Genomic DNA, 27,961 nt, shown 5'->3' on the forward strand with positions numbered 1-27,961 from the left:
TATGAAATGTTAGTTTCAGGTGTACAATATAGTGATTCAACAATTCTGTACATTCAACAATTCTATACATTACTCAGTGCTCATCAGTGTAAGTATATTTTTTAATCTCCATCACCTATTTCACCCATTCCCCCACCCACCTTATATCATTGTGATAAGTCATATTTTCAGAATAACTTGTCCATGGCACCTAAGTCATATGCATGAAGTTGCTCAAGCTATTCCATTATTATCCCTTTAATGTCTGTAGGATATGCAGAAATATGCATTCTTTAATTTCTAACATCGGTAATGTATGCTCTCTTTTTTTGATAAGTCAATTAAGGGCCTATCACTTCTTTTGATATTTTCAAAGAACCAATTTTTGGCTTTTTAAACTCTTCTCTCACTATATTTTGTTTTCTATTCATTAATCTCTGCTATTATTACTATTATTTCCTTTTTTTCTACTTTAGCTTTTATTTTTTTCCTTATTTTTGTACCTTAAGATAACAGCTTAGACCAAGAATTTTGGACCATTCTTTTCTAATATAAGGATTTAAAGCTACAGATTTCCTCTAAATATTGCTTTGGTTGTACCCTACCACTTTTTTTTTCATATTTATTCAGTTAAAAATAATTATTCTAATGTCCCTTGTGATTTCTTCTTTGAACCATTCATTATTAAAAACTTTATTGTTTAATTTCTAAATATTTTGGAACTTTCCAGGCATCCTTGTGTTATTGATTTCTAGTTTATTTCCATGGTGGTCAGAAAAAAACAATAGTTTGTATGATTTGGGCCCTATTAAATAAATTGAAAATTGTTTTATGGTCTAGAATGTGATCAGTCTTGGGCAATGTTCTATGTACACTTGAAAATAATGTCTATTATTCTTATTTTAAGCAGGGTGTCCTATAAGTGTTTATTAGGTTATAGCAGGTATGGAGATGCTCAGCCTCCGGCAGGTGAGCAACACTCCCTTTTCTTCTGTAATGCAATTTTTATTTTAATTTTTTTATTTTTTAAAGATTTTATTACCTTATTTGACAGAGAGCGAGAAAGAGCATAAGCAGGGAGAGGGAGAAGCAGGCTCCCCACTGAGCAGGGAGCCCAGTGAGTGGCTCCATCCCAGGACCCTTGGATCATGACCTGAGCTGAAGGCAGACATTTAACCGACTGAGCCACCCAGGCACCCCTGTAATGCAATTTTTATAAATGGTAATATATATAAATTCTGACCTTTTCCCCATTGTACCAATGTGGTTAAGAAAATAAAATGTACACTACACATACTGAAGGGATTGGTAAGATTTCCAAGCAAAAATTTTTAAAAGGACAGAACTCAATACATTTCCAGCATATGGTTCTCCTGGGTACTTCAACTTCTATTTTTCTTTTTAAACTTCCATGTTTAAAAAGTTATAATTATACATGCTTACTTAATTGTTTTGAGTAATGGAAGTAAGCAAAGAGTTTTGTAATAATCATAATAAGAATGCCAAAGTGATCAGATGGAGTCCTTGTGAACACTGACAGAAAGATTTAGGATGCTGTAAGAAAATTTTACAGGGTATAATTTTACCTTGTGCAACTCCACCTGAAATTTCTTGTTAATAATTTGATAGCCTCTAAATATAAGGTCAAATTTTAAATTACATTTCTCCTATTATATTCTAAATCAATGTTCAGAAAACAGAAAATATGGAACCACTTGGTAGCCTTTCATTGTGTATCTACAAGTTTTATATGAAATATTAACTTTAACTTTATTGATAGAGAAGAAGCTAAGATTTTTAAAGGATTGCAATACCAGTTGTAATATCTAGTGTTCTTTGAGAGTTTACTATACATCATTTATATCCTAAGCACTTAATCTCATTTAACCCTTATAGCAACCCTCTGGAATTTATTGTTGTTATCATTCTACAGATGAAGAAACAGTACTTCGGCAGGTTTATACCTTAGAAAAGGCAGAGAGCAGAGGCTTTCTGACTCTAGATCCAGTGCTCTGAGCCACAGCACTGTACAGCTCATTGTGGGAAGGACAGTTATTTTTGCTGAGCCATTTAGAAATTCCATAATGCTTAATCAAAATATTAAATATTTAGGTAAAAACAGCAAAAGCTGGAACACAAGCTTTATGAAACTCAAATAAATGTCCCAGGGGTTTGAAACATTAGAATAATGAGCATTGAATATAGTAGTACAAATTGTGCAATCAAATTGTGCAATATGTAATACACAATGCAAAATGTTCCTGGAAATCAGTGACATCAAAAGGTAATCATAGAAAACAGGAATAAGAATGAATGAAATTCTCACTGAGACAAAAAGTTAAAGGCAATACGAAGGTACATAAACATCCTTGGATTTTGCAAATGAATACAAATTACTTGAGTATTCAGATACCTTGGCTCCTCACATACAGCTTTATAAGTTAGTCAAGAGATGAAAACCTGTTGTTGCCCTGCTCTCTCCCAATACCAGTGTTAAACTGTACACATACACATAACATAAAAATCAATGTTAAGAATAACGTATCATCAAGGAATACGAAATATTTTATCTGATCACATTGCTTCTAGTGCGCATTACTCACGCACAGTATTGCCTAGAGCACTTTCCAATATAATTATTATGTGAGTCACACATGTAATTTAAAATTTTCTAGTTGCCACATGAGAAAAGCAAAAAATAAAGACAAATTTTGTATTTCATGCAATTTAACATTCAAAATATCCACATGTCCTCTATATAAAAACTATTAGGAAATTTTATTTTTTTATGCTAAATTCTTGAAATCCTGCATGTGTTTTATAACATATCTCAATCCAGGCTAGCTACATTTCAAAAGCTTAATAGCAACATGAGTCTAGAGCCTACCATATTGGACAGTGCAGACAGAGAGATCAAGAGGAAACAGTTACTGGGACACCTGGGTGGCTCAGCTGGTTAAACATCTGCCTTCAGCTCAGGTCATGATTCCACGGTCCTGGGATCAAGTCCTGCCTCTTGTTCCTCACTTAGCAGGGAGCCTGCTTCTCCCTGTGTCTCCTGCTCCCCCTGCTTGCACTCTTTCTCTCTTGTGCTCAAATACATAATAAAATCTTAAAAAAAAAAAAAGAGGAAACAGTTATTGAGCACCTGTTCTATGCAAGAAATCGTATTAGCTATTAGGGAAACTAGAGGGAAAAAGATCACAACCCAACACTAAAGTAATTAGGATGAATATATGGAAAAAGATTTTTACTGAAAAGAGAACTAACACAAATAGCTATTTCTGACAGGTTCAACGGGAGCAGTGTAGGCAACAGGTTGTATGAAAATGTATGGCAGGGATTTTTGTGATCTTGGGCAAAAGTATGTGCCCGAGATATTTGAGATTTAAGAAAAGGTTTTAGGCATAAAATATATACACATACATGAACATAAGAAAAGCCTGATACATTTGAGTAACAATGAATGAACCAGCATTAGAGACTTCATATATAGTAAGTATTAAATTTCCTGGATGTTCAAATGTTAGCCAACTCTAACATGTATGAATAAACAAATGACAAAAGACATAACATTGGAACAAAAAAAATGTGAACAATAAAATATCAGTCTTATGACAAACTTTTGCTTCTAATGAATGAAGAGTCAGTTAAGTATGTTTGAATGGGAAGTGACATGTGAAGCAGTACAGATGGCAATTAAAAATGTACTAGGAGGACAAGGTAAGTCACGAATAGATGAACTGAGAGCCTACACACTAATGTGGGCATAAGTTAATGAGAGTCCTGGCCAAACCACAGTGAAAGAGAGAGGGGAGAGATTGGAAGAATGAATAGAAAAAATAAGGGTTCTAGAATGGTATTATGACCAGATGTGAAAAAGAGAAGATTCTGAATATACCTAAGATTTGTACCCTAGATCATAGAGAAAATACTGATGTCTTTGGTGATAACTGATATGGAGGGGCTCCTATTTAGGAAAAAGATTAAACCCAACTTTAGACCTGCTGAAATCCAAGGGATGACATGATGTCTAAAAATGTGCACTGCACAAAGAGAAATAGGAGAGTGTACATTAGGAAAGAGAGCCTACTAGAAATATAAAAAAGAATAAATAGTCATGAGAATATATGACACTGCTGAGGGAAAAGCAAAACTCAGAGAATGAGTCAGGAATCTATAACCTTAAGTTATAAAAATAGGAGAAACAGTTTCTATAGAGAGTGCTCTAGGAAATAAATTCTAGAGCTGGATAAAAGAATCAAATGTCAACTAGATAGAAAAGCCATAGATATTGGTGTGTGAACATATATAGCTGCATAAATGTCAAGTTACTATCTTACGTGGCTGTATTACTATGTACTCTAGAGCCTTTCACAGTACCTAAATGAAAGCGAGAGGATTCACTATGTAGTCACGAAATTCTTTGTTCTATTATCTTCTTGTCTGTGATTTGCATAACATGACTGACTATAATCTGAGTATTGTGTGTGCCCTTTACTAATCAATCCTTGTATAAATCTCACAAGGATTTTCATTTCTCTAAAGATAAAGCTGGCTTGCCGAATATTATGTGCTCCAGGATAAATTTTAATCAATTCCATAAGAGACTACCAGTCATATTTTTGACACTTGTACGTTTTCAGGGATATCTCTTCTCATGTCTGCTATTTTTACTGGTTTCTTTTGTGAAGTATGCTGGTTTCTTCCTTTTTCCTCCTTAGCAACTCTCTCCACTCTGCTTTTGCTCTGTGCTCAGGGAAGATAATGTGTATGAACTACATCAGGGTTTCTCACACTTGGCACTAGTGACATTTTGAATTAGATACTTCTTTGTTGTTGGAAGAAGTTTAGCAGAATGTCTGGCTTCTACGTACTAGAAGCCATTAGCACCTCTCACCTTCCTCCCAGAGTTGTAACAAACAAAAATGTCCGTGCGGAAAAAAAATTGCCGCTTCCCCCTCCCAGCATTGAGAACCAGATGGTTACAGCAATGTACTCCTTTGCCTTTCAGTTACTGTATGTGTTTGGCCAACGGAAGCACCAGAAGAGCAAATGGAGGGAGGAAAGTAAGATAAGCTTGTTTCCCAAATATCCATTCCCTGCCAGGTCAGTGCAGGCGATCTTGGTCACTCCACGGATCACAGCTCCTGCCGGGCAGCTATCTTTAAACAATCTCTGCTCATTCATGTGTTTTCTCCATTCTCTCTCTCTCATTCTGATATTCTCTCTCTCTCTCTACACACACACACACACACACACACACACACACACCTCTTCTCTCCCCGCTGCCTACTGCCTCAGAACCTGTCACTTCTCTCCTGCCCCTGCTCATTTAGGCCTAGTGGTTATCATGGTGTACAATGGTATCATCCTGAAGTATTACATTATACCCTAATTCTATCCAACCTTCATAATTACTCACTTTATGAAAGTCTCCACAAATTACCCAATTTGTGTGTACCATCTGTTTCTGCAGGAATTATAACTGATAGAAAGTGAGTTCATATCAAAATATTTACAGAAAAGCAAAAAGACCAAATAGTCACTGAGGTGTCTTCCTCCATTTTAGCCCCAGTCGTTGCAATGTTTTGTGCAGGCAGCCTTGCAATAGTCACAGACTGACACTGATATTACCTCTTACACTTTGATTTGATCAATTAAAGCTAGCTATGAATACAAAACATCCCTAAAGGCACTTTCTGGCCCTATTACTCTCCTGTGAAACAGAGATACAAACCTACAATGAAGAGCAGCAACCCGGTGGAATTCTTGGAACTATTCCCAAGAAGAAAATATTGAGATTATAATGACATGAGACCGTTGTAGTATTTTATAGTCACATCTTGTAAAGAAGCAGGGAAGTGTGTGGAGACGTCTATTAATTTAGTCGTGCATTCGTTCTTTGAGTCAATGAATGCTTGGAGCCTACTGTTCTTGAAGACATTGTACTAGATACTGCAAAGGTTACAAAGTTGACTGAAATGTAGCCTTTATCCTAAGAAGAATTTATAATCTCTTTTGTTTGAGGTCCTAGCAAAACAAAACAAGAACAAACAAACAAAAAACAAAGCAAGACTGTAGGTGAAAGTGGTATTTGTACATTACATCACCCAGATGGCAAAGAAAGTATTCTCAGTACTTGGTGAGGGGCCAGATCCCAAGCCTGCAATAAGTATTAGTTGAATGTGTGGCTAAATGAAATATGAGGAAGGAAAAAAATATCACACAGTGCCTCACAGTTCTGTGTGGGAGCTATCAGTATAACACACTTCTCCCAGTTTCTAATTGCATTCCTGGCATATCTTATGTACATCAATCTTCTGTGATTAGATGAAACATTAACTGCTCTATTTGTCTTACTTTAGAAGAACATTAAGGATTATTTTGAAATTCAAATAATATCTCCCTAAACCTTAAGTTCAGAAATTTGTATACCGCATCTTAACCAAAGTGAATCACAACTATATCTGTTGCACAGGTGAAAAAATGTAAAATAAGGTTCCTACTATACTGTTACTGTAGCTAATCTGGGCTTTACAAGGTTTCAAACTGATTTAATTTTCTAAAGAAGTTTTAGGTTTATAGAAGAATAGTACAGAAAATACAGATAATTTCCACATACTCCTTTTTTCCCTTTCCCCCAATTTTCCTATTATTAACATATTGCATTAATATGATACATTCATTAAGACTGATGAACCAGTAATCATATGTTATTGTAACTACAGTCTATAGTTTATCTTCAGGCTCATTCTTTGTGTTGTATAGTTTCATGAATTCTACAAACGTATGCCATGCACACACCATTACAGTATCATAAAGCATAACTTCACCGTCCTAAACAAGCTCTGCGCTCTGCCTATTCATCTCTCTGTTCTTTTTCCACAGCTCTAGTAACCACTGATCTTTTTATGCTTTCCCTGGTTTTGTCTTTTCCAGAATGTCATGGAGTTAAAATCATACAGTATGTACTTTTCAGACTAGCTTCCTTCATTTAGACATATGAATTCAAGCTTCCTCCATACTTTTGTGGCTTGATATATTTTTTTTAATCACCAAAAAATATTCCATTGTCTGAGTATACCACAGTTAATCCATTAACCAACCAAAAGACATCTTAGTTTCTCCCAAGTTTTGGCAGTTACATATAAAGCTTCTAGAAACATCTATATGCAAGTTTTTATGGGGATATGCTTTCAACTTTTTTGGATAAATGTTGAAGAATGTGACTGCTGGGTTACATGGTAAGAGTATGTTTAGTTTTGTAAGAAACAGCCAAAGTGACATCCAAAGTGTCTGTACCATTTTGCATTCCCACCAGTAATGAATCAGAAGAGCTCCTATTGCTTCACATATTCACCAACATTAGGTGCTGCCAGTATTTTGTTTTTTGCCATCCTAACGGTGCACAGTCAGCTTTCAACACATTTTTGCATCACTACAATTAAAAAGCAGAACCTTTGGTGGTTTGATTTTTTCTTGGTTACTTGCCTGTCCATTTTGAGCTATAAAGCTGACTACATACATGGAATATAAACCTTTCCTGTCCCTTTTTACATTCATATCAATGTTTCATTTGGTAAACAGTAATGACTATCAGTTAGCAATTGTTACAGGACATTTGTTTCTGATATGCACAAATATAAAGCTGCAAATCATGCAATGCAACACTGGAAACATTGCTGGGATATGTGATAGTCTCTGTGGGATAGTAGAACAAGCACTGAGCTCAGATCAGTGGATTCAGTTCATTCCATCTGAGCCACTCACAATCATGAGACCTTGGTTCAGTTGACATCTTTCAGCCTTGAGAATGAAATGAAAAAATATATTTTCTTTCTGCCCATCTTACCGTGAAACTGTTGTAATAACAATATGCATTTAACTATGCTGTGTATTTGGTACTATGCAAACAAGCTGAAAATCACAAATCGCTGTATAAAATATAGGATCATTTCTGTGATGGTCCTTACCCAAAGGGCTCACAATTTAGATAGAGAACACCCAACTAACCACATTACAATTGATCCCTGCTGTAGATGTGGTTTGACAAGAAAGCACTCAACTAACCACATTACAATTGATCACTGCCATAGATGTGGTATGACAAGTTTCCTTCAGAATACTAAGAAAGAATCATCAAAGCCTATAGATAATTAAGCTTTTTTGTGCCAGGTTCTAGGCCTACATTTATCTCATATACTCTCTATTGCGTCTCTGAGATGTGAATTTTATTATTCTCATTTCATACAGAGAATGTAACTGAATAATGAAGCAATTTGTTCATAGCAACAAAGCTAATGAAATTAATGTAATTCCACTTTTTACGGAAGATTGCGAAAAGCTGTATTATATATCCTTAACTATAAGGGCCATTTCTAGAACTCAATTTTCTAGAATTCAAACTTACCACACACAATAGTTTACCCCATAGCTATTGACAGTGGGCAACTGTAGGAATCTTTACATGGAGATTTTTAAGGATAGGATCCCTTTTTACTTAAGAATCAGTTTTACACAGTGTCTCTGTGTTCATACGGCTGTTTTACTTTTTTTCTTCTGTCAACAAAAAGGAGGGAGGGAGGGAAGGAGGGTGGAAGGAGGGGAGGAAGGGAGGAAGGAAAGAAGAAAGGAAAGGAAAGAAAAGAAACGGAAGAAAAGAAAAGGAAAGAAAAGAAACACACACACACACACACACACACACACACACTACCTCATTCTCTTCATGACCTTCAATACCAAGGAAGACTGAATAGAATATCAAGATAAATTTGAGGCAGATTTAGTATCCTGTCTATCTCATTTTCATGGTTGCCCAGAAGTTAAGAGGTTTGAATTGATTATAGCATGATAAGGGGAAAAAATATTGAACTAAGTGTCTAGAGTCTAAAACAGATATGAGAAAACTACTCTTAGCTCTACTGAGATTTGTCAGAGTAACTATTATGCAGAGATGCTATGTTGCTTTTCCCTAAAATCTAAGAACACTTCTTACTCATTCTTATATCCTAAAATTTACCATAGCATATGGCACTATCTAGAAATTCATTGAACATTAGTCAAATATCAGATGTGAAAAGAGTTAGTGAGGTAAACAGAAATTCATATAATTTTTGTGGACTTACTTGTGTTCTATATTTGCTACAAGGTTGCTTATTAAATTGTTTTCCTGTTAGAACCAGTATTGAGTGCTATTTAGCAGATCACCTCAAACTTCATTCAAAATACAATGTTTAAAAAGAAAGAAAACTAAAAAAATAAAATGTAAATGTGTGTCTAATTTAGGTTACATAAAAGTTCTGAAATGGGCAGATCAAAGACAGAAAGTTTTAATACCTATGCAATAATAGGTCCTGAAAATAAATATTGACTCTATCAGCTTGCATTCAGTGTGCCTGAGTAAAGCCAAACAATGGTATTCCCAGAAACAATGCACTTTAGAAGAGCTAATATCAGCTAAACACATTGTAAAAGTACCATGCCAATATCTCTTCCAGTGAGGCACAGAGCAAATAATATATCTCTACAAGAAAAAATCCAATGTATTAACTTGTGATTGCATTTAAAATATTTTAGAATACATTCCATAAAGAGAAAAATTCTAAAAAAAACTAATAAATCTTCCTTCAATAGTCTGAAAAGAAACACATAGAAAACAAATGAAGCAAAGAATATTTAGAACTAAGAGAAAAGTTAATAGAAACTAACATTAAAAAAAAGCTGAAAATCAAAAATAAACATATTAAGATTTCATCAAAATAAAAAGTTTCTGCACAGTGAAGGAAGCAATCCACAAATCTAAAAAGCAACCTACTGAATAGAAGATATTTGCAAATGACATATCCAATAAAGGGTTAGTATCCAAAATACATAAAGGACTGATACAAGTCAACACCCAAAAACTGAATACTCCAATTAAAACAGAGGCAGAAGATCTGGACAAGCATTTCTTCAAAGAAGACATACAGATGGCCAACAGATACATGAAAAGATGCTCAATAGCATGGCTCATCAAGGAAACACAAATGAAAACTACAATGAGGTATCACCTCACATTGGTCAGAATGGCTAAAATCAGCAACACAAGAAACAACAGGTGCTGGCAAGGATATGGAGAAAAAAAGAACCCTTGTGCACTGCTGGTAAGAATGCAAACTGGTATAGCCACTCTGGAAAATAGTATGGTGGTTTCTCAAAAAGTCAAAAATAGTACTACCCTATGATCCAGCAATCACACTACTGGGTATTTACCCAAAGAATACAAAAACACTAATTCCAAGGGACATTCCTATATTTATAGCCAAGATATGGAAGCAGCCCAAATGTCCATTGATTGATGAATGGATAAAAAAGATGTGATTTATGTGTAATATTTTATATATATATAATAGAATATTATTATACATTATATAATGTTATTATATGTCATATATAAAATATTATATACTATATAATGTTATTATATACTATATAATGGAATATTATTTAGCCATAAAAAATGAAATCTTGCCATTTGTAACAACATGAATGGAGCTAGAGAGTATAATGCTAAGAGAGATAAGCCATGTTGAAAAGGACAAATACCATAAGATTTCACTCATATGCAGAATTTAAGAAACAAAAGAAATGAGCAAAGGAAAAAAAAGAGAGAGAGAGACAAATGAAGAAACAGACTTAACTATAGGAAAAAAAATTGAGGGGAGGTGGGTGGAGGTTTGGGTGAAATAGGTAATGGGGTTTAAGGAGTACACTTGTCATAATGAGCACAGGATGATTATAGAATTGTTGAATCAGTACATTGTGCACTTGAAATAACACTGTATGTTAACTACACTGGAATTAAAATTTAAAAAAAAAGATAAAAAATATAAGTTGGAAAACAAACCAAAAAAACCAAGTTGAAAATCAGTTTGAACTATAATATAGACAGGTAATCAAAGGAAAAGGGAAAGGAGTTCATGAAAAACATGAAATAAATAAAATTTTTAAAGGATATTTTACCAAATGGTAAAAAAAAATAATTTTAAAAGAAGAATTAACCAAAAAATAAAAGAGAATTAACCATGATGGCAGCAAAAGTCATTTCTTTCTGTAGGTTTGGCTGATGTGGGCTGAAAGTTTGGGTAGAGAATAACTAAGTGAAATTTAGGGCTGAATTAATTCAACTCAAAATACAATGGATAAATCAAATGAAATTTGGCATGCTGATTTATATAACCAATTTCCCCAAGTTTTTAATGTGGTAGGAAGTCTTAACTCCAAGCAAATATCCAAATTTCTCTGAACATAAAAAGTGAGGATGAAGGGCGCCTGGGTGGCTCAGTGGGTTAAAGCCTCTGCCTTCGGCTCAGGTCATGATCTCAGGGTCCTGGGATCGAGCCCCGCATTGGGCTCTCTGCTCAAAAGGGAACCTGCTTCCCCCCTCTCTCTCTGCCTGCCTCTCTGCCTGCTTGTCATCTCTGTCAAATAAATAAATAAAATCTTAAAAAAAAAAAAAGTGAGGATGATTACCACCACTGCGGCTATTAATTCTACCTCTGTGAGGCAGTATGGATAAAGCCACAGTGGGCTATTCTTGGGCTCTTCAAATTTTACTCTATCAATTAGAAGGGATCTGAGGACAGGACATAAAAAAGGACTGTGGCCCTCATGCCATTTTGCTCACACAGTTTTCACTGACCTCTAGACCCGAGGGATATATTTTGGATTAAGAAAGCAAATCTATGCAAAATTTGCATTGGTTGTGAATCAAGTGACCCTTAGAATTTTGTTGCAGGGTATCAGCTGATTCCCTCTTATAGGGGAGGGATTGTCACACTAAAATGGTTTCCACCAGATCAAACATTACCGTAGGCAGAATTTATCTGTAGTTTTGGATGGACCCTCGTTTGTTATAAAAAAAGATCTATCACACCCAAAGATACTTCCTGAAATTAGAATTTTCTTGATTAATCAGTGTAGCCCACAGATAAAATAAGTTACCAAGCCTTCCTTTTGAATCTTGATCAATATTCAGAGATGACTATGCCACATCACAAAGGCTAGCTAGTTTTAAACGTTTTTCTCTGCTCCTAATAAAATCTGTATTGCTGAAGTATACTGGAAGAAATAAATAAAGGAGCCTGGTATCTCAGCCAGGGCTTCCCAGAGTTCCACACAGCTGATGAGTCCAGGCAGTGACAAATGACACGCTATTCCTGAATATGCAGCCTTTCTCTCCCTCTCATCTTCTTGCAGCTGAACACTGTCACATTCCTTATACAGGAAACCTACATTTCAGAGCTGTCATCCTTGCATAAAAGGCAGAGGGAGGGGAAAATTCCTTTATCAATCTGCCTAAACATTTCCTTTTATTATTTATATAGCACTTATCATGTGAAAACATGGCCTGTGTGCTTAGACCTAAAATGAGGAAAGTTGTTTTGGAAGGTGTTACTTACAAAGGAAAACACATAGTGGAGAGTCAGGAACAAGAGGATCATCCTTTTCGAGAGCAATCGGAAGCTTCCTGCTTTTATATTCCTACTCTTCTTTCTGGCTTCTTGTGCTCACCAACTGCCTAATATTGGAGGCATGTGGTTCTGCCCATCTGTCCAACAGTCAATCTAATTTATGTGATTTACTAAGAAAACATTTAATGGAATATGAATAATGTATAATGATAAGCAGTTTTTTAAATCTCTAAGATTTATCTTGAGTGAAAGGGTTTCTTCATTTTCAAGGAGAAAGTTAATGTCACATATCCATGCACCATCAAGTAGAACTGCTACACAAGTATGGAAAAGTAAGAATTTTTGTGACAAGTATGAAAGATACAAGTAATTTTATTAGAATTGGCCCACATTCTATAATATGCCAAATCATTAGTATGCACCAAATTTCACATGGAATCTGATGTAGAGAATGATCTTTGCCATTTTACACATTCTTGCTGTCTTTTTAAAAATTAAGATCAGAAATTCTGGTTAGTTTTTTTTAAAGAACACTACACCATTTGTCCCTGCTTTCAGAAGAAGGAAACAGTCTACACTTAAATGAATAAAAATCCTTTCATATATGTTTATTAAGTATTGGAAATGTGCCTGGAAGGCCAGCATAGCTGGAGGGCAGTGCATCAGGAGAAAAGGGATAGGACGTAAAACTTAACGAGAGTCCCATAATATAGGGCCTGTAAGTCACAGTAAGGATTTGGATTTCATTCTAGATGTGAAAGGAAGCCACTAGAGGAGTGACAGCAGGAAAGAGATGATTTGGTTTCTGTTTCAAGAATTACCATGACTGGTGGAGAAGTAGAAACAGGTAGGTCACTTGACAGTTAGAGAAGGAGTCTATGTGAAAAACCGGTGGAGGGCTAGCCTCAGGAGGTGTCAGTGGAGAAGGAAGTCATGCTAAAATCAGGGCATGTTGTGAAATATGGGTGAACTGATAGCTAGAGAATTGGACAGAGAATGTAACAGAACAAGTATTTTCACCTAAGCAACCAGATATGAATAGTATATCTGCAAATGCTAAGGCAGGTAAGAAAGGTGAAATTACTATGCATTACAGCAGTTACAGAAAGCTTTTTTTTTTTTTTTTTTTTGGTAGTTCTGGAGGCTTGAGCTAGACATTTTGGACTGGATAAAATTAAAACAGGGGGCATAAGAGCCTTCTCAAAGGTAAAGCAGAGTTAAAGTTACATATTGTATAAGGTAACTGGGAGATATTTTTAAAACACTTGGGGGTCTGTGTAGACTGAAGAGTTCTGTGGAGCGACTGCAAAATTATATGATTGAAAAGAAAGGGAAGACAAAATATGGCCTTGAATAGTGAGATTAAACCCTGCAGCTTGATTCTATAGGTAGTAGACAGACACTGGTTAATTTTCTTGAACTAATCTAGCTAGTAGCTTTCAAATTATGTTACAGGAAGTACTGCCAAAGGCCATTTCACAGATTCCAAAGATAGATCAATGTAGATGCATTCACAAAATGGCTGAACTCTGAGAAGATCAAGAAGATTTCTAAAGAAAATATAACCATAAATTTCATTTTACACACACACCCACACTCATACTCATACATATATATATACACATATACAATACTAAGCCACTACTCATAACATAAACTACTACCCTCCCCAAGTCAGTCTTTCACAGTTTCTTTTTATAAAGGTATCACTTAGTAAATTTCTATTTAGAACTGAATTCTATGTATCCTGAATACATACATCAATCAGTCAATTCTTACGATGTTTCAGTAAACTTGTAGGTCCAAAAAAACAACATTTTAAAATGTGACCTTTGGAATTTGGGAGGGTCTGATCTGCTAGATATGACTAAAAGGCAGTACCTATTAATGAGATATTCAGAGGTTATAAGGAAAACTAAAGAATATAAAGGCTCTCCCAGTCCAGGTACAAGACCTTTGATCATATATAAAATAAACTATGCACTGTGGATGGACTTACCTAATTACAATAGAAATTAACTACAGTTAAAAAAAAAGGCTATCAAAAAAGTATAATTTTATAACTTTCTATATGTTATCAGGTTAATAAAACCATTAAAAGTTATTCATAAGCTTATAAGCTTAGGGATTAGGGCATTCTGTGGATAAAGCATACTGAAATAAGAAAGGCAAAGTTTTGAGCATACATGAAAATAAAGTGATGATAACTTTCTCAGAGCCCAGAAGATTTGTATTACAAGTTTGCAAAGTCAAATTGTAAGGTCCCACATGATCAGATAAACCTGCCAAAAATGAAAGAACAAATAAAGTATTACATTCATTCAGGTAATACAACCCATTACTCCTTGAAAATCTTTGTTAAAATTTATCTTGAGGGGGCACCTGTCATTAAGCGTCTGCCTTCAGCTCAGGTCATGATCTCCGGGTCCTGGGATTAAGTCCTGCATTGGGCTCCCTGCTCAGTGTGAGCCTACTTCTCCCTCTCCCACTCCCCCTGTTTATGTTCCCTTTCTTGCTGTCTCTCTCTCTCTCTGTCAAATAAATAAACTTTAAAAATCTAAAAAAAAAATCTTGAAATTTGGATGTGCTACCCAGTATTATTTGATAGCAAAAGACAATGCTGAAATGGTATTTTAATTTTGTTTGATAATTGGGATCAAGAGAAATAAATGAGAGACTATAAACAGATTGCTTTTTGAGAAATAGTAAGAGACTGGTAGTGCTATGACATCTCACTCAGAGACAATCTTACTTCAGACTTGAAGGGAAGACAAGGAGGCTGGGAAAGAAATCTTCAAGCAAAGTCTATAATATTAATAGACTAAGAGACTCCTACATATACTCATCATGATTAAGAGTTCAATGTCAATGCCTAGAGCACAAGAAACTGGTCTCAAATATCACTATATTTCTGATGCTGCCTGGTATAGTATCTTACACACAGCATGACTTCAACAAATATGGACCAGATGAACTGATGAATAAATAGGTGAACGGATGAATAACAAATGTACAACTGTACGCTTAAATGCCCATAAAGCTGATTTTTTTACATTAGTAGAACAAATGTAACCAGAACTGGGACACCAAGAAGGAAAATAAGCCTCTTTACGTTTTAATTGTGCTAAAAGCAGCAGAACGCTTAGTCACGTAAGTGTCGAAGAGAGTAGAATATTACAAATACTATTTATTATGCTTTTGTTATGAGTCTAATACATACTTGTTAAAGGAAATTGACAAAAATACAAATAAGCAAGAGGGGACAATAAAATGACTGTAATCCATGACCCAGAAATCGTCTGTTACAGTGTTTCCTCAAGGACAACGTGGGAGGACTTTTTGTGGTCATGGTAATGCCTGGGGAGTATTACTGGCATCTCACAAGTAACGTCTAAGGCTGGGACACTTCCTACAGTGAGTGAGAGAGTTCCCCAGAGCAAAATATTATCCAGCTGGAAATGCAGAGTGCTTCATTGAGAAAAACTGAGAGCTTGGTGCATTACTTCAGGTCTTCTTATATACGTATATCATACATAGATTGTTTGTTAAATAAAAATAGTAATACTATACAAACTGTTCATATTGTTTGGTCATCTGTTCTTTTCACTTAATGCAACAAGGGCATTCTTCCACTCCTTTAAGTATTCTTCTGTGTCAACATTTTAATGGCTGCTCAGCATACCACTGTATGGATCAATCATATCTTAGGCTTTATCAACCTCACCTAAGACCCTATTGTGAAATGTCTAATTTTTTTTCCAACTTAATGTTATAATCAATGCTGAGATGAACATCTTTAAATTAAAATTCATGATCATTTAAGTTCTTAGAAGTGAAACTGTTGAATCAAAGAATATCCATAATTTCAATGCTTTTAATGTAGATTTCCAACACGTCTTCAAGAGTGTTTTTAATCAATTTATTCTCCAACCATAGTGTTGGTGATTGAGTTAACATCTCTCACATAAAGTTGCTAGAAATGTGAAACAGCAGCTGAGGGCATGGTGACCTTGGGTAATAGCCGTAATACATAACTCCCTATCCCCCATCTAAACAGGAGGCGCAAGAATTGTTACGAAATGAACAATGAAACTAAATTATAAAAGTTCAAATGAACTTTTCATTATTATTTTCATTATTTTCCCATCAGTAAAGTTTAAAAAGAGGGGAGAGATTTCCAAGGAAATCGATTTGAAGGAAAGGTGTTAGTGGAGCGTGGGAATGTGTCTTTTCCCTTGAACTCTTCTCTATGGAGACAAGTGGTAACTCATGAGCTTGGAGAGGTCTGTGTGCTGGGAAGGCTCACATCTTATTCCCTGGTGGGATTCTGACTAAAGAGCAGGACCTGCTAGCTTACCCAGGGCCAACACAGTATAGGCAAATAACCACAGAGACATGGAGGACGGACATACCAAGCTGGAGAGTTGAATCCCAGTCCCCTCAACCCCACATCCCCTGATTCCTGAGAGTTGAGGTCAGTGTGGTAGAGATTCCTAGGTTTTCCCTGAGTTCAGATTAGGCAGAAAGAAGAGTATACAGGCTCTAGTGGCCAAGTGTGGAGGATAGAGGCACGGAGTGATAGGAGAGTATGTTTGTCCTCGACCTTTAAGTTAGGAGGGGACAGGTGGGCACATTTAGACATACAATATACCACATCAGAGAGGCACCCTGGGACATGTGTGGCTGTGCTGAATGAAAGCCAGGATGGATCAAAAGCAAGGATATCGTTATACCTATCCCCCTTCTTTCTCCCTTTGCAGATATATCATCCCATTTTCAAGTGAACTTGGGGAGAGGAAACTTGAGCTCATGTTGAGCTCTGACAACAAACAAACTTTCTATTTGGTTGAATATTTATATAATGAGTCTGTTTTACCTTGCAAATAACTAAAATAAGATTAAATGCCAGGCCTTAAAGATTATAAACTAAGCCTTAGTGCTTGTCATGAAGGTGTCAAAATCAGATAAGCTTGGGATTTTACCACTTCAGGAATTGCTCCCATTCTAGAAAGTTCTGGCATACAAAATAAGCTTCAAGAAAAACCTCCTGGGCTCCTTCCCTTCATTGGACTTTCCTGCCTTTTTTTTTTTTTTTTTAAGATTTCATTTATTTCAGAGAGAGAGTGAGTGAGAGAGAGAGAAAGGAAAAGAGAACATGAGAAGGGGGAGGAGTAGACTCCCCACTGAGCTGGGAGCCTGATGCAGGGCTTGATCCCAGGACAGCAGGATCATGACCTGAGCAGAAGGCACATGTTTAACCAACTGAGCATCCCATCCTGTCTTTGCGTTTAAGGGAAGGGGCCAAGATAACATAGCCAATTCTTAGACCTGTCCCTTTTCAGGTCAGAAGGAAGCTTCATCTGGATATGGTACAAAAGTTTCATATGAATGAAGAAAGTCATTTCTCTGGCCTTGTCCAAGAGATCTTACAGAAAATGGCTATAAAAGAATAGGATTTAGATATGAAATGCTGAGTCCTGATACTCTCTAAATATCTCTAACCCAGAACCTAAACACCAGCCTTATTAAGAAAAAGACAAAAAGAGTGAGTGGGGACAGTTTCAGTCAGCCTGGGGCATCTTAAACATGACCTCCAGTAAATACCCAGACCTATTCTCCATGGGTTTGACATTAAAAATACATTAGAAAAGATAGCAACTCTATCCCTACCAAGATACGAGGGCTCCAGGACTTTCTTCTGTTCAAAAGAGAAAATTTTTAACTTTGTTTACTCCAGTGTTTCCAAAAATTATTTCTTTCTAATTACATGTGTATAATATTCAATAGAACCACACTGGGGAAATCAAATGAAAAATAATTGTAGTGTGACTTCATTTTATTTAGGTAAACAAAGTAAGATGTTCATTGAATGGTTTTTCTACTTTGTGTTTACAATTTACTTACATGAACAAGACCTATAATCATATATCTAACAAAATTCAAAGAAAATGCAGGTTCTTCTTAACAAAATGTGCTCACTGTATAACATATCACAATTGATTGTTTATCTTTTGTCTGAATGATCTCATTGCATTCACACTGACTGTGCCGTGGCCGGCCAGTTATAGACACTTGAGTAGCTTTGGTTTAGAAAGGTTAAATGAGTTGCCAGAGGTCTGGCAATGCATAATTGAACAAACTGGCCTAAAATTCAAGCCATTAAACATACTCAAAACATTCTGAATTCATTTAATCCAATACTTTTCTTTCACAGATGAGAAAATCTTGCTTAGAGGGATGAGATGACATCATCCAGCAGAGGAAGAGAGACAAGACCAACTCCACATTCCCTGACTTAAAACTCATGCCCTGCATACTAAGCCATGCTTTTTCTATACACATGACAAAATCAAATGACATAGATAAACCAGGAACCCAGTATAAAGATAACGGCCAGCTGGCTATCATGATGAGTCAAAGAACAGATATAGAGCAGCTTTAATTAGAAAACTTGTGAACTGCTTTTGTTTTAAACTCACAAGTTTTGGTTTTCCTTTACAGGAAGAACACCATGAAAGGATTACTACTTTAAGCAGATATCTGTTATTAAGATGAGATTATTATTTTTCTTAAAGATTTTTGACAGAGAGAGAGAGGCAGAGAGGTAGGAAGAGAGAGAGAGAGGGGAAGCAGGCTCCCTGCTGAGCAAAGAGCCCAATGGGAGGCTCGATCCCAGGACCCTGAGATCACGACCTGAGCCAAAGGCAGAGGCTTAACCCACTGAGCCACCCAGGCACCCCAAGATGAGATTATTTTTTAAAAGTGCCTACTTTACATATGTCATAATGTTAACAACTGAAGACGAGGTATTTTTAATACCACTGTATGCTTTGCATGACAACTGTATTAATCCCCAAACTCAGTGACATTGGTAAGAGCACATGCCTTCTCTGTTTCACTAGATAGCAAATAATACACAATCTATGGACCAAAACCTGGACCCTTAAGACTAAAAACTGTATGTACATGCTCAGAAAACTTGTGGCATGAAATAGAAATACTGAAAGGGCAATTCTCCACTCTTTTGAAGATTTCCAACAATCAAATAGGACAAAGTGTATATACATGTGAATTGGAGATATTTTACTATTATGGTTAATCAGACAGTTAAATTATATTCTTAAATTCTAAAATCTTAAATTAAAAGTTCACATCATTCTTCACAATTCACGAAGCTGCCAACTGAATTTATTCTTATGGATTGAGTTCCAAATAGATTTATTATATTTTGTTAGTGTGAGGAACACAAAAGAAGAGTAAGACAGTTTTTACCTCTAATCAGGAAGACAAAATAGATACACCTTTTTTAAAAACCTTTTTATTCATTCATTCAACTGTTTGTTCAACGAACATAACGTCTGGCTAGGTGTTCCTTGTATTAACGTATACTATAGGCTCATTAAGAATTAAATACTATATTGAGAAATTTCAAAGTAACTGTTTAGTAATTCCAGAATTACCTGATAAAGAATATTGAAATTGTAACTTAAATATTTAAATGTTTTGCAAAGTTTTGATAAAATTTCTTATAAAAGAATTACCTCCTATTTTAGTTGACAAATTACTTATTTTCTATCCTCATCATGGAACATTTGGGTTGATGAGATGTATCATTCAACTCTAGTTCCATAATTATGTATTTGCATGCAAAACACAATTGGCATCTCATTTACCTTATTTCTGTTCTTTTGAATTCAAGTAAACATACTTTGTCCTAGATTTTTGTGTATTTTGAGTATCTATTTTCTCTTGATAAAGCTAACAATACCATCAAATATTTCCCTGAAAATGGGAAAACTAAAAGCCTGTATTTGAATGGCAAAAAATAAAATTACTCTAACTTTTTAGGAACAGAAAAGCTGGTTATCATTGAAGTTTGGAAAATGACTATTATATGTCATAATAAACAAACATGTCTATTTCCTTTATTCCTGTCACATAAACATATTAATATTCTTTTTCCAGGTTTGCCATTGAATTATAAGGTGGAAACATAGCTCAGATGGTAACAGAAGTTTAAAATGAAAACACCTAAGTTTGAAATCATTCTCTATATAGTAATATCTGATTCATGAAACTATCAAAAATATCATGCTCTCTTTGCATATGAAGGGCCACTAACAATAGATGTTAGCCTCCTGCACCGGGAAGACTGGTTCATAAAAGTATGGTCATGGCTCTCACATTGCATTCAGTAGAATTTTAACTCATATTAAGCATTTATGAAAGAATAAGCCATTTTCACAAATATGAGTTAAAGCTGTTTGCTAGTGTGCCTTGAAGCAGTTCTATCACATTCTTCCTATAACACATTTTCTAACAAACAAAAGTATTGTCACAATTGGTTCTTTGAACACTGAAATTGGATTTGTAGTCATGTATATATTGTGGGGCTATAATGCTTACACAATATTAACTACTGGTGCTAGGACTCAGGTGGAAATATTTTTATGTTTCTGTCTAAATGGCTAAAATATTGTAGCTGTTCTCTCTATGTGTGTGAGGTAATTTCATAATCTGCTCACACAAACAAAATTTGAAGTATAATATTTATTGAGAGTATAGGTCTCTCTCATTCCTAACAAAAAGTGTTTTTTTTTTTTTTTCCCATGATGGATATATACTCGTTACAAATACATACACGTTCTCAAAGAGTAGAGATGCTCCTTTTTGCCAGGGGTAAGTCTGTCAGTTGCTGTGCCTAGACCACATTTCTAGAAGGCAGGAGTCAGGCATACGTTATTCACCTCGGTATTCCTCAGAGTGCCCAACTGAGTGTCCAATGCATCCCAAGAACCCATTAAATAAATGAATGATATTGAATTTTAATGAAAACATAATCATAAGCCTAAGTTTCTTACAACTTCATATATAATTATTGTGCACTTTCCCTTTTACAACCTTACTAATTTAAGGGTCATTAGGAATCATGATTCATCCAACCTGAACCCAATGAAATATTAGATACAAAGAAAGCCCATCGTAATAGATATGTTTCTAAGTAGAGAGACTTTGCGTAATATTAATAGACTTTCATATGAGCTTAAATATTGATTTTTACATACGAAATTGCAAAATATTACTGATTATATACATGTTAAAAACAAAGCAATCAGGTCAATTAGGTTTTTTCTTTAACTACAACATGCTTTAACCTAAAATTATAATGCTGTTAACAGTATGTGCCACTCTCACCACAAGTAAAAATCAGGCAACTCCCTGTGCCACAGAACTTTTAGGTTAGGTTTTTTTGTTTTTGTGTTTTTTTTTTTTTAAGATCCTATTTATTTATTTGACAGACAGAGATCACAAGTAGGCAGAAAGGCAGGCAGAGAGAGAGGGGGAAGTAGGCTCCCCGCTGAGCAGAGAGCCCGATGAGGGGCTCCATCCCAGGACCCTGGAATCATGAGCTAAGCCAAAGGCAGAGGCTTAACCCACTAAGCCACTAAGCCACCCAGGCGCCCCCTTGGGTTAGGTTTAAATATAACTAACGTCATGTTGGTTATCTTCAGACATCAAGCACAAAAGCAAGACTCAAATTTCTAATTATTTGAGCAATATATAATAGATCTATCATTATTAAACATTTAAGAAGAATGTACTATAAATCAGAGTATTTCACAGGGTCCTGGGATTGAGCCTGCATCGGTCTCTCTGCTCGGTGGGGAGCCTGCTTCCCCCTCTCTCTCTCTGCCTGCCTCTCTGCCTACTTGTGATCTCTGTCAAATAAATAAATAAAAATCTTTAAAAAAAAATTACACCTATGATCTGTGTATACTTCTTCAAAGAAATCTGAAAGACTGCCTGTGACCTTTGGCTTATTTGTGAGATCAGCATAAATGAGTTCATTTAGGTCAACATCCATCATCTGATTATTTAATTAGAAGGTATATAACACTCAAGTATTTCAAAATAAGTCCACATCAAGCTAAACATGATAGCTCTGGTAAGTCAAAGGAAATTAAGGAGAAGGACACTTAAATGTTACAAAAAATGACACTTTCCTGCTTTGTTTTATTTTTCTACCCCACACTAGGTTAGCTATCCTCTTATGAATTAAGTCAGGAGACCAAGTATGCATGTTTCTGCCCATTTGCAATCAATATTTTCTGGATAACTGTGCTGGGGATAGTAAAAATTTCTTATATTCCGATCTAACTTTTTCAAAATGGCATTGTTTAGGAACTTCATTCTCATTCTGAAGAAAAAAGTAAATATATGAATATTTCAAGTATCTGAGGCTGTAAATACTTCAAACTTATTTATTGCATGAAACCTATTAATATCCACGTAAGTAGGTCTGTGACTAAATAGGATGTGATAATAAAGCTAAGTGCTGTACTATTTGTCAGGCAGTGGCTCGATGGTATATGTAAAACTTTCACTCTCCATAAATAAAAAAAAATACATAAGTATAGACCTCAGGGATGCTGAGGATCCAACTCTTCTACGGCATTGCAGCACTAAAGAAATGCTCCTCTATCCAGCAAGGATTTATTTGAGCAGTAACCACAAGTAAAGCACTGTTGAGAGGTCAGAATGGAGCAAATGTTGTGATCAGCTGTGTATTGCAAACATAGATGTACTACAGAGCAACTCTTACTCATTACGCTTGCTTATAGTAGTTTTGGTACAAGCAGATAATTTGTTCTCAATAGAAGCAGGAAACAATTTGAGAATAAAAGAAAAAAAATTCCAGATGCAATGGTTTTGTATAGCATCTGGTCTGCCATGTTTTGTAAATACTGGAGAAGCTTTGACCAGTTTGACTTAGAGATGGAATGTAACTTTGCTTACAAAAATTGCTATTAAGCTCCTGCTTAAAGTGTTCTAATTTTCTGTAACCACACTAAAAGCTAAAGATAAATGTGAATAAAATGTAAAAAAAAAAAAGTAGAAAACAAATTTTGTCTACATAATACCACTGTTTGTTTGAACTTAAAACTTGAGCATTTCTGCCAATGCATTTGTAGCCTGTTTCTACCACTCAAATGAAATGAATGAGCTTCAGGAATTGAATTGTACAGCAGATAATCTCTTTTGTGCACACAGGTAAAAATATAGATCAGCAGATGCATTATTCTAATGTATTCAGTACAGGAGCTAATAATATTTGATAAAGCAAATTCTTAGAATTCAAGACATCCCACTTATCCTTTAATCTAATATCTTATAATAAGAAATTATTAGTAAGGATATCTTCAATCATATGAAATTCAAATAAAAAAAATACTTAGGTATCTGTCATCATATCTCTCTATTAACATCAAAAGGAGATAGAGTACACCAAAACAAATGTTCCCAAAGAGATGAATTTAGCAAATAAACACAGAAAAATCAAAATGAACTACTAGAGCTCTTGGCTTCTAAAAGAAAAAAGAAAGAAAGAAAGAAAGAGAAAAGAAAGAGAGAGGAAGAAGGAAGGAAGGAAGAAAGAAAGAAAGAAAGAAAACACCAAAGGGAGGAAAGAAAGAAAAGAGGAAAGGAAGGAAAGGAGAAAGGGAGGGAGAAAAGGAGAGAGAAAGAAAGAAAAAAGATTTGTTCCACTATCAATCATGGAGTAATGGGCCAAAGAGCCTCAAAAGGCATGAGGGCTAAACATCAATGTAGCCACTACTTTTGCAGTACTGCTGATATTTAAGAGAGGCACCTACTGCCAAGAGAATGGCACAGCCATTAATCCACTTCAACGAGCTAACACCCAGCAGTCCTGCTAACCACATCCCTCTTCCCCCAAGCCTTATGAAATGTATCACCAAATCTTGTTGATATTACCTCCTACATAGTCTTTAAATTAATCCATTTCTTTCTCTTCCCCCACCTACACCTTAGAATAAGCAGTCATCTCCTCTTTCCATCATAGCCCGTAAACAGGTCCCTGCTTTCCACTCTTCCCTCTCTTTAATATCTTTCCTGCCTGGAGAGCAGAGGTATCTTTTCAACATGCAAAATTATAACCTGACACTCTTGCTTAAAAGTTTTTAATAGGTTCTGTCATTCTTAGAATAAAGACCAACATTCTCAACATGGCCAATGAGGATGGGACCCTCTTCATATTTCTCCAATGTCTTCTACTTTATTTTCTGGGGCTCCAGCTGCAGTCCTCTTTGACTTGCCAAAGTCCCCATCCTACCATGTGAGATTTCTTCATGTTGTTAGTTTTGCCTGCTATGTTTTTTTTTTTTTCCCCAACTCCCACTTGTTTATTAATTGCCAGTCATCTTTCTAGATCTCAATGCAGACATCACTTCCTCAGGGAAGCCTCTATAGTACTCTCTCTTATCCCTACCCCATTCTAGCTGGGATGTTCTCAGCATTATGTACTCCATAGCATTTCACAGTTTAGAACTGCATACTTATTGCATGATAATTAGGTGATTATTATAAATCTTTGTCACTAGACTATAAGCTCAATGAAGAGAGAAGCCATGTATGGTTTTCTCAACATTTTAACCACAATATCTAGCAGAGTTTCAGACACATAGTGAGCAAGCATTACTTCTTGAATGAAGAATGAGTATGCCAATGGAGTCATTAACAACTAGTTAAACCAACAATAATCTACTTATTTCCATTTACCAAAATCATTTTGATCAGTTTGAATGATGAAATTATATTATTTCAAATCTCATAATGAACAAATTGAATGATTTTATCTAAACTCTCTAACATTTTTGGCATTTCATAGATATGGCCAGAATGAAAAGATTATTAGCATCCTCCCTAAATTATAATAGAAACTCAGAACATTGTTGCTAAATTAGGCTTTAACAATTTTCTCATATAGTTTCCCATTATGTGAGAAAGAGTCTTAGGAGATATTCAAAAGGTCAACCAGCCTGTTGGTAACAGAGCAGGGATGAAAATCAGCCATTTAAACTTTCAGTTTTATGTGTTTTTTTTTTCTATAACTATGCTGCAATTTCTGGGTTTTATGGCTTCATTTTCATATTAAAAATTTGGAAGAACTTGTAAGTACCCATAAGAGAAATATCTCCAAATGGTTAATTTTATCATATCATTTAGATTTCTGCTTTAAAGTATTAAAATAAATAGCAATATTTTTAGAAAAGTTTAAAAAATCCAATTTTATAAGAAATGAAGCACTTTCATGCCTTATTTGCAATATACATAGTATTCCTTAAATAGGAATGAGAAGGGGATGGTATATGTTTCCCCGGTTCCTTAATATTCTGAAGCACAGAATTTTTCCAGTTAAATCTGGTTTTCTATAATTCAATTTATAAAAACCCAAAAGGAAGTTAGGTTTTGAGGAAGTGGTTGGGGAAGTGACATAGCATATGGAAAAACAGTCAGTTCCAACTGGGCATGACCTTGGACTGCTCACATACCCCTGTAGATTCTATTTTCCTTATCTGTACAATCAGAAGATTGGTCTAAATGATGGGTTTTGTCTGTTAATGGGCTTCCAAGATCCCCCCTAAGCCCTTTATCATGTGTATTTCTGAGAAGAAAGTCCATAGCTTCTACGTGATTGGCAGAAGGGCTTGGGACATTATACAGATTAATTGCTATATTAATAGCTGAAGTCCATCCTACCTTTTGAAATGTAATAAAGCTATAATCATAAATTAAGATAGAAAATATAAATTTGTATAATTATTAGCATAAGAAATAAAATTATTTGAAGAGGACAACCCACACAAAGGAATACTACTATTATTAACCATACACTTAAGTGTTAGCTGAAGAGCCACACTAGAAGCCCAGCCCAGATTTTCCGTAAGTAGCATCAATTGCCCAGATAATATAAACGCATGTGATAAATCTCAATATGTCACAGGTTTTTAGTCCCACATTTTTATTATCATTGTTTTAATGATCAATCAAGGAAGGCCTGCTACATAGAATTACCTGGAGTGGAAACAATCCAGAGCAGCTTGCTAGCAAACTTTTTTACATAGCAACTATGGCTATTCAACTATCCGAAAGTTATACTCGAAATGGTTTTCAAATAGATATTTTGAAAACTATATAAGAAAGTAGCTTTATGTGCTGGTTTGTAAAAAAGGGAAAAGTAAAGAGTAGGAAGACGGAACAGCAGAGGCGAGGAGAATGGTTCCAATCTCAAATAGGTCAGGGCAGGCCTCATGGAGAAGGTAGCATTTAACAAAGACCTGAGGAGAGGAGTGAGCCAAGTATTTAACCTGGGAAGAGCTTTCCGGACAGAGGGAGACACCAGGGCAAGAAAAGTACTTGATTTGTTCCAAGAATAGCAAGGAGCCCATGGTGCCAAGGGAACAGCAAAAATCTCTGCTGCTGTGGTCACAAAACTTTTGAAATTTCATCTTCCAGTTGACACCTCATTTTTCTATCACTTACCTGTTTAAAATGAAAGTCATAATACCTTTCGTATAATCTTACTAGAGTCTCACAGTTGTCAAAAATACAGGCAAGGTTCTCCTGAGAATTTTAAAATCACCCCAAAACCACAATCTCTGGCTGGTATGCAATTTCACTCTCAGTCTCTACAAACATATATTTGCAAATAAGCCGCTATGTGACAAGCAAATATGCCATCTAATAAGAGATGATGTCATTATGAAGAAATCAAGTGAAAGATCTTTAGTTTGACAATTTGTCAGTTGGGCACAAAGCATTTGTTATATCCCAACAAAGAGAGATTGCAAGATTCATAGCTAACATGAAAGCACCCTTTCTTTCTGAAATGTCACTGTTCTTTTGGCATTTATTACATTGTTCATTTCATTAACTTTATTCCAGAAAATGAAACAATCATAATTACTGTACAATTTTCATAGCATTTATCTGGGTTAATACCTCCAAAAAGAATACGTACATAAAAGTAATCCCTTTTTTGAGAAGAGGGTCAGTCAGCCCTTTCCCAAGTGAGCATCTTATTCCTGCCTAGTGTCTTCCATGAAAATGCCCTGTGATCTCCAGACTTTACCAATGTAACATAAATTGTGTGCAACCATACCTTGCCCAGCTGATCCTTTTTGCCAAAGCCAGTAGCAGCTGCAATGCTCCCTGCTCCCTCCACGGTCTTCTGTGCTACTGCTGTCACCCCTGTCACCACCGCCTCACCCACATTTGTCACTTGCTCTTTGGTCTTCTCAGCCACTGGGATAAATTCAGAACAACAACAGATTAAGGGACAATTGAACTACAGGGATTGAAAATAATTTTATTTCCACTAGCTGTCAACTTCTAAAGACCTGTATTTGCACATCCTATAAATAACTGAAGTGTCAGAAGAAACAAAAGCCTCAGAGATATTTGAGTGTGGTTTAGACAACATTAAATCTTTGCTAAGATATGTTGCTGTAATCATGCAGATATTAAAACATGTTTCAAGTGTAATGATCACAAATAAAACCTTTGAGCAACGGAAGTTTGGTTAACATTTTATTAAGGAAAGTTTGAAAAAGGCAATGATTATAGATGCAGTTATTGTGGTATCATGTGGTATCGGATATATATTTCTTTATTTCATTTTCAACATCATTCTTTAATCTCACCTGACCTATTCATTTTCACCATGC

General features: G+C 35.4%; 1 protein-coding gene across 2 annotated transcripts in view; it reads right to left on the reverse strand.

The window, feature by feature from the left end:
• Positions 1-27,961, reverse strand: part of SNCA (synuclein alpha) — a 152,181-nt gene that overhangs the window by 104,405 nt on the left and 19,815 nt on the right. For both annotated transcript variants that reach the window (XM_080797353.1, XM_080797354.1), the window contains exon 4: positions 27,397-27,539. In XM_080797353.1, coding sequence (XP_080653479.1) covers positions 27,397-27,539 — 143 coding nt within the window. The remainder of the gene's footprint in view (positions 1-27,396; positions 27,540-27,961) is intronic.

This window comes from Martes martes, assembly GCF_963455335.1.
Source record: "Martes martes genome assembly, chromosome: 2".
Taxonomy (NCBI): domain Eukaryota; kingdom Metazoa; phylum Chordata; class Mammalia; order Carnivora; family Mustelidae; genus Martes; species Martes martes.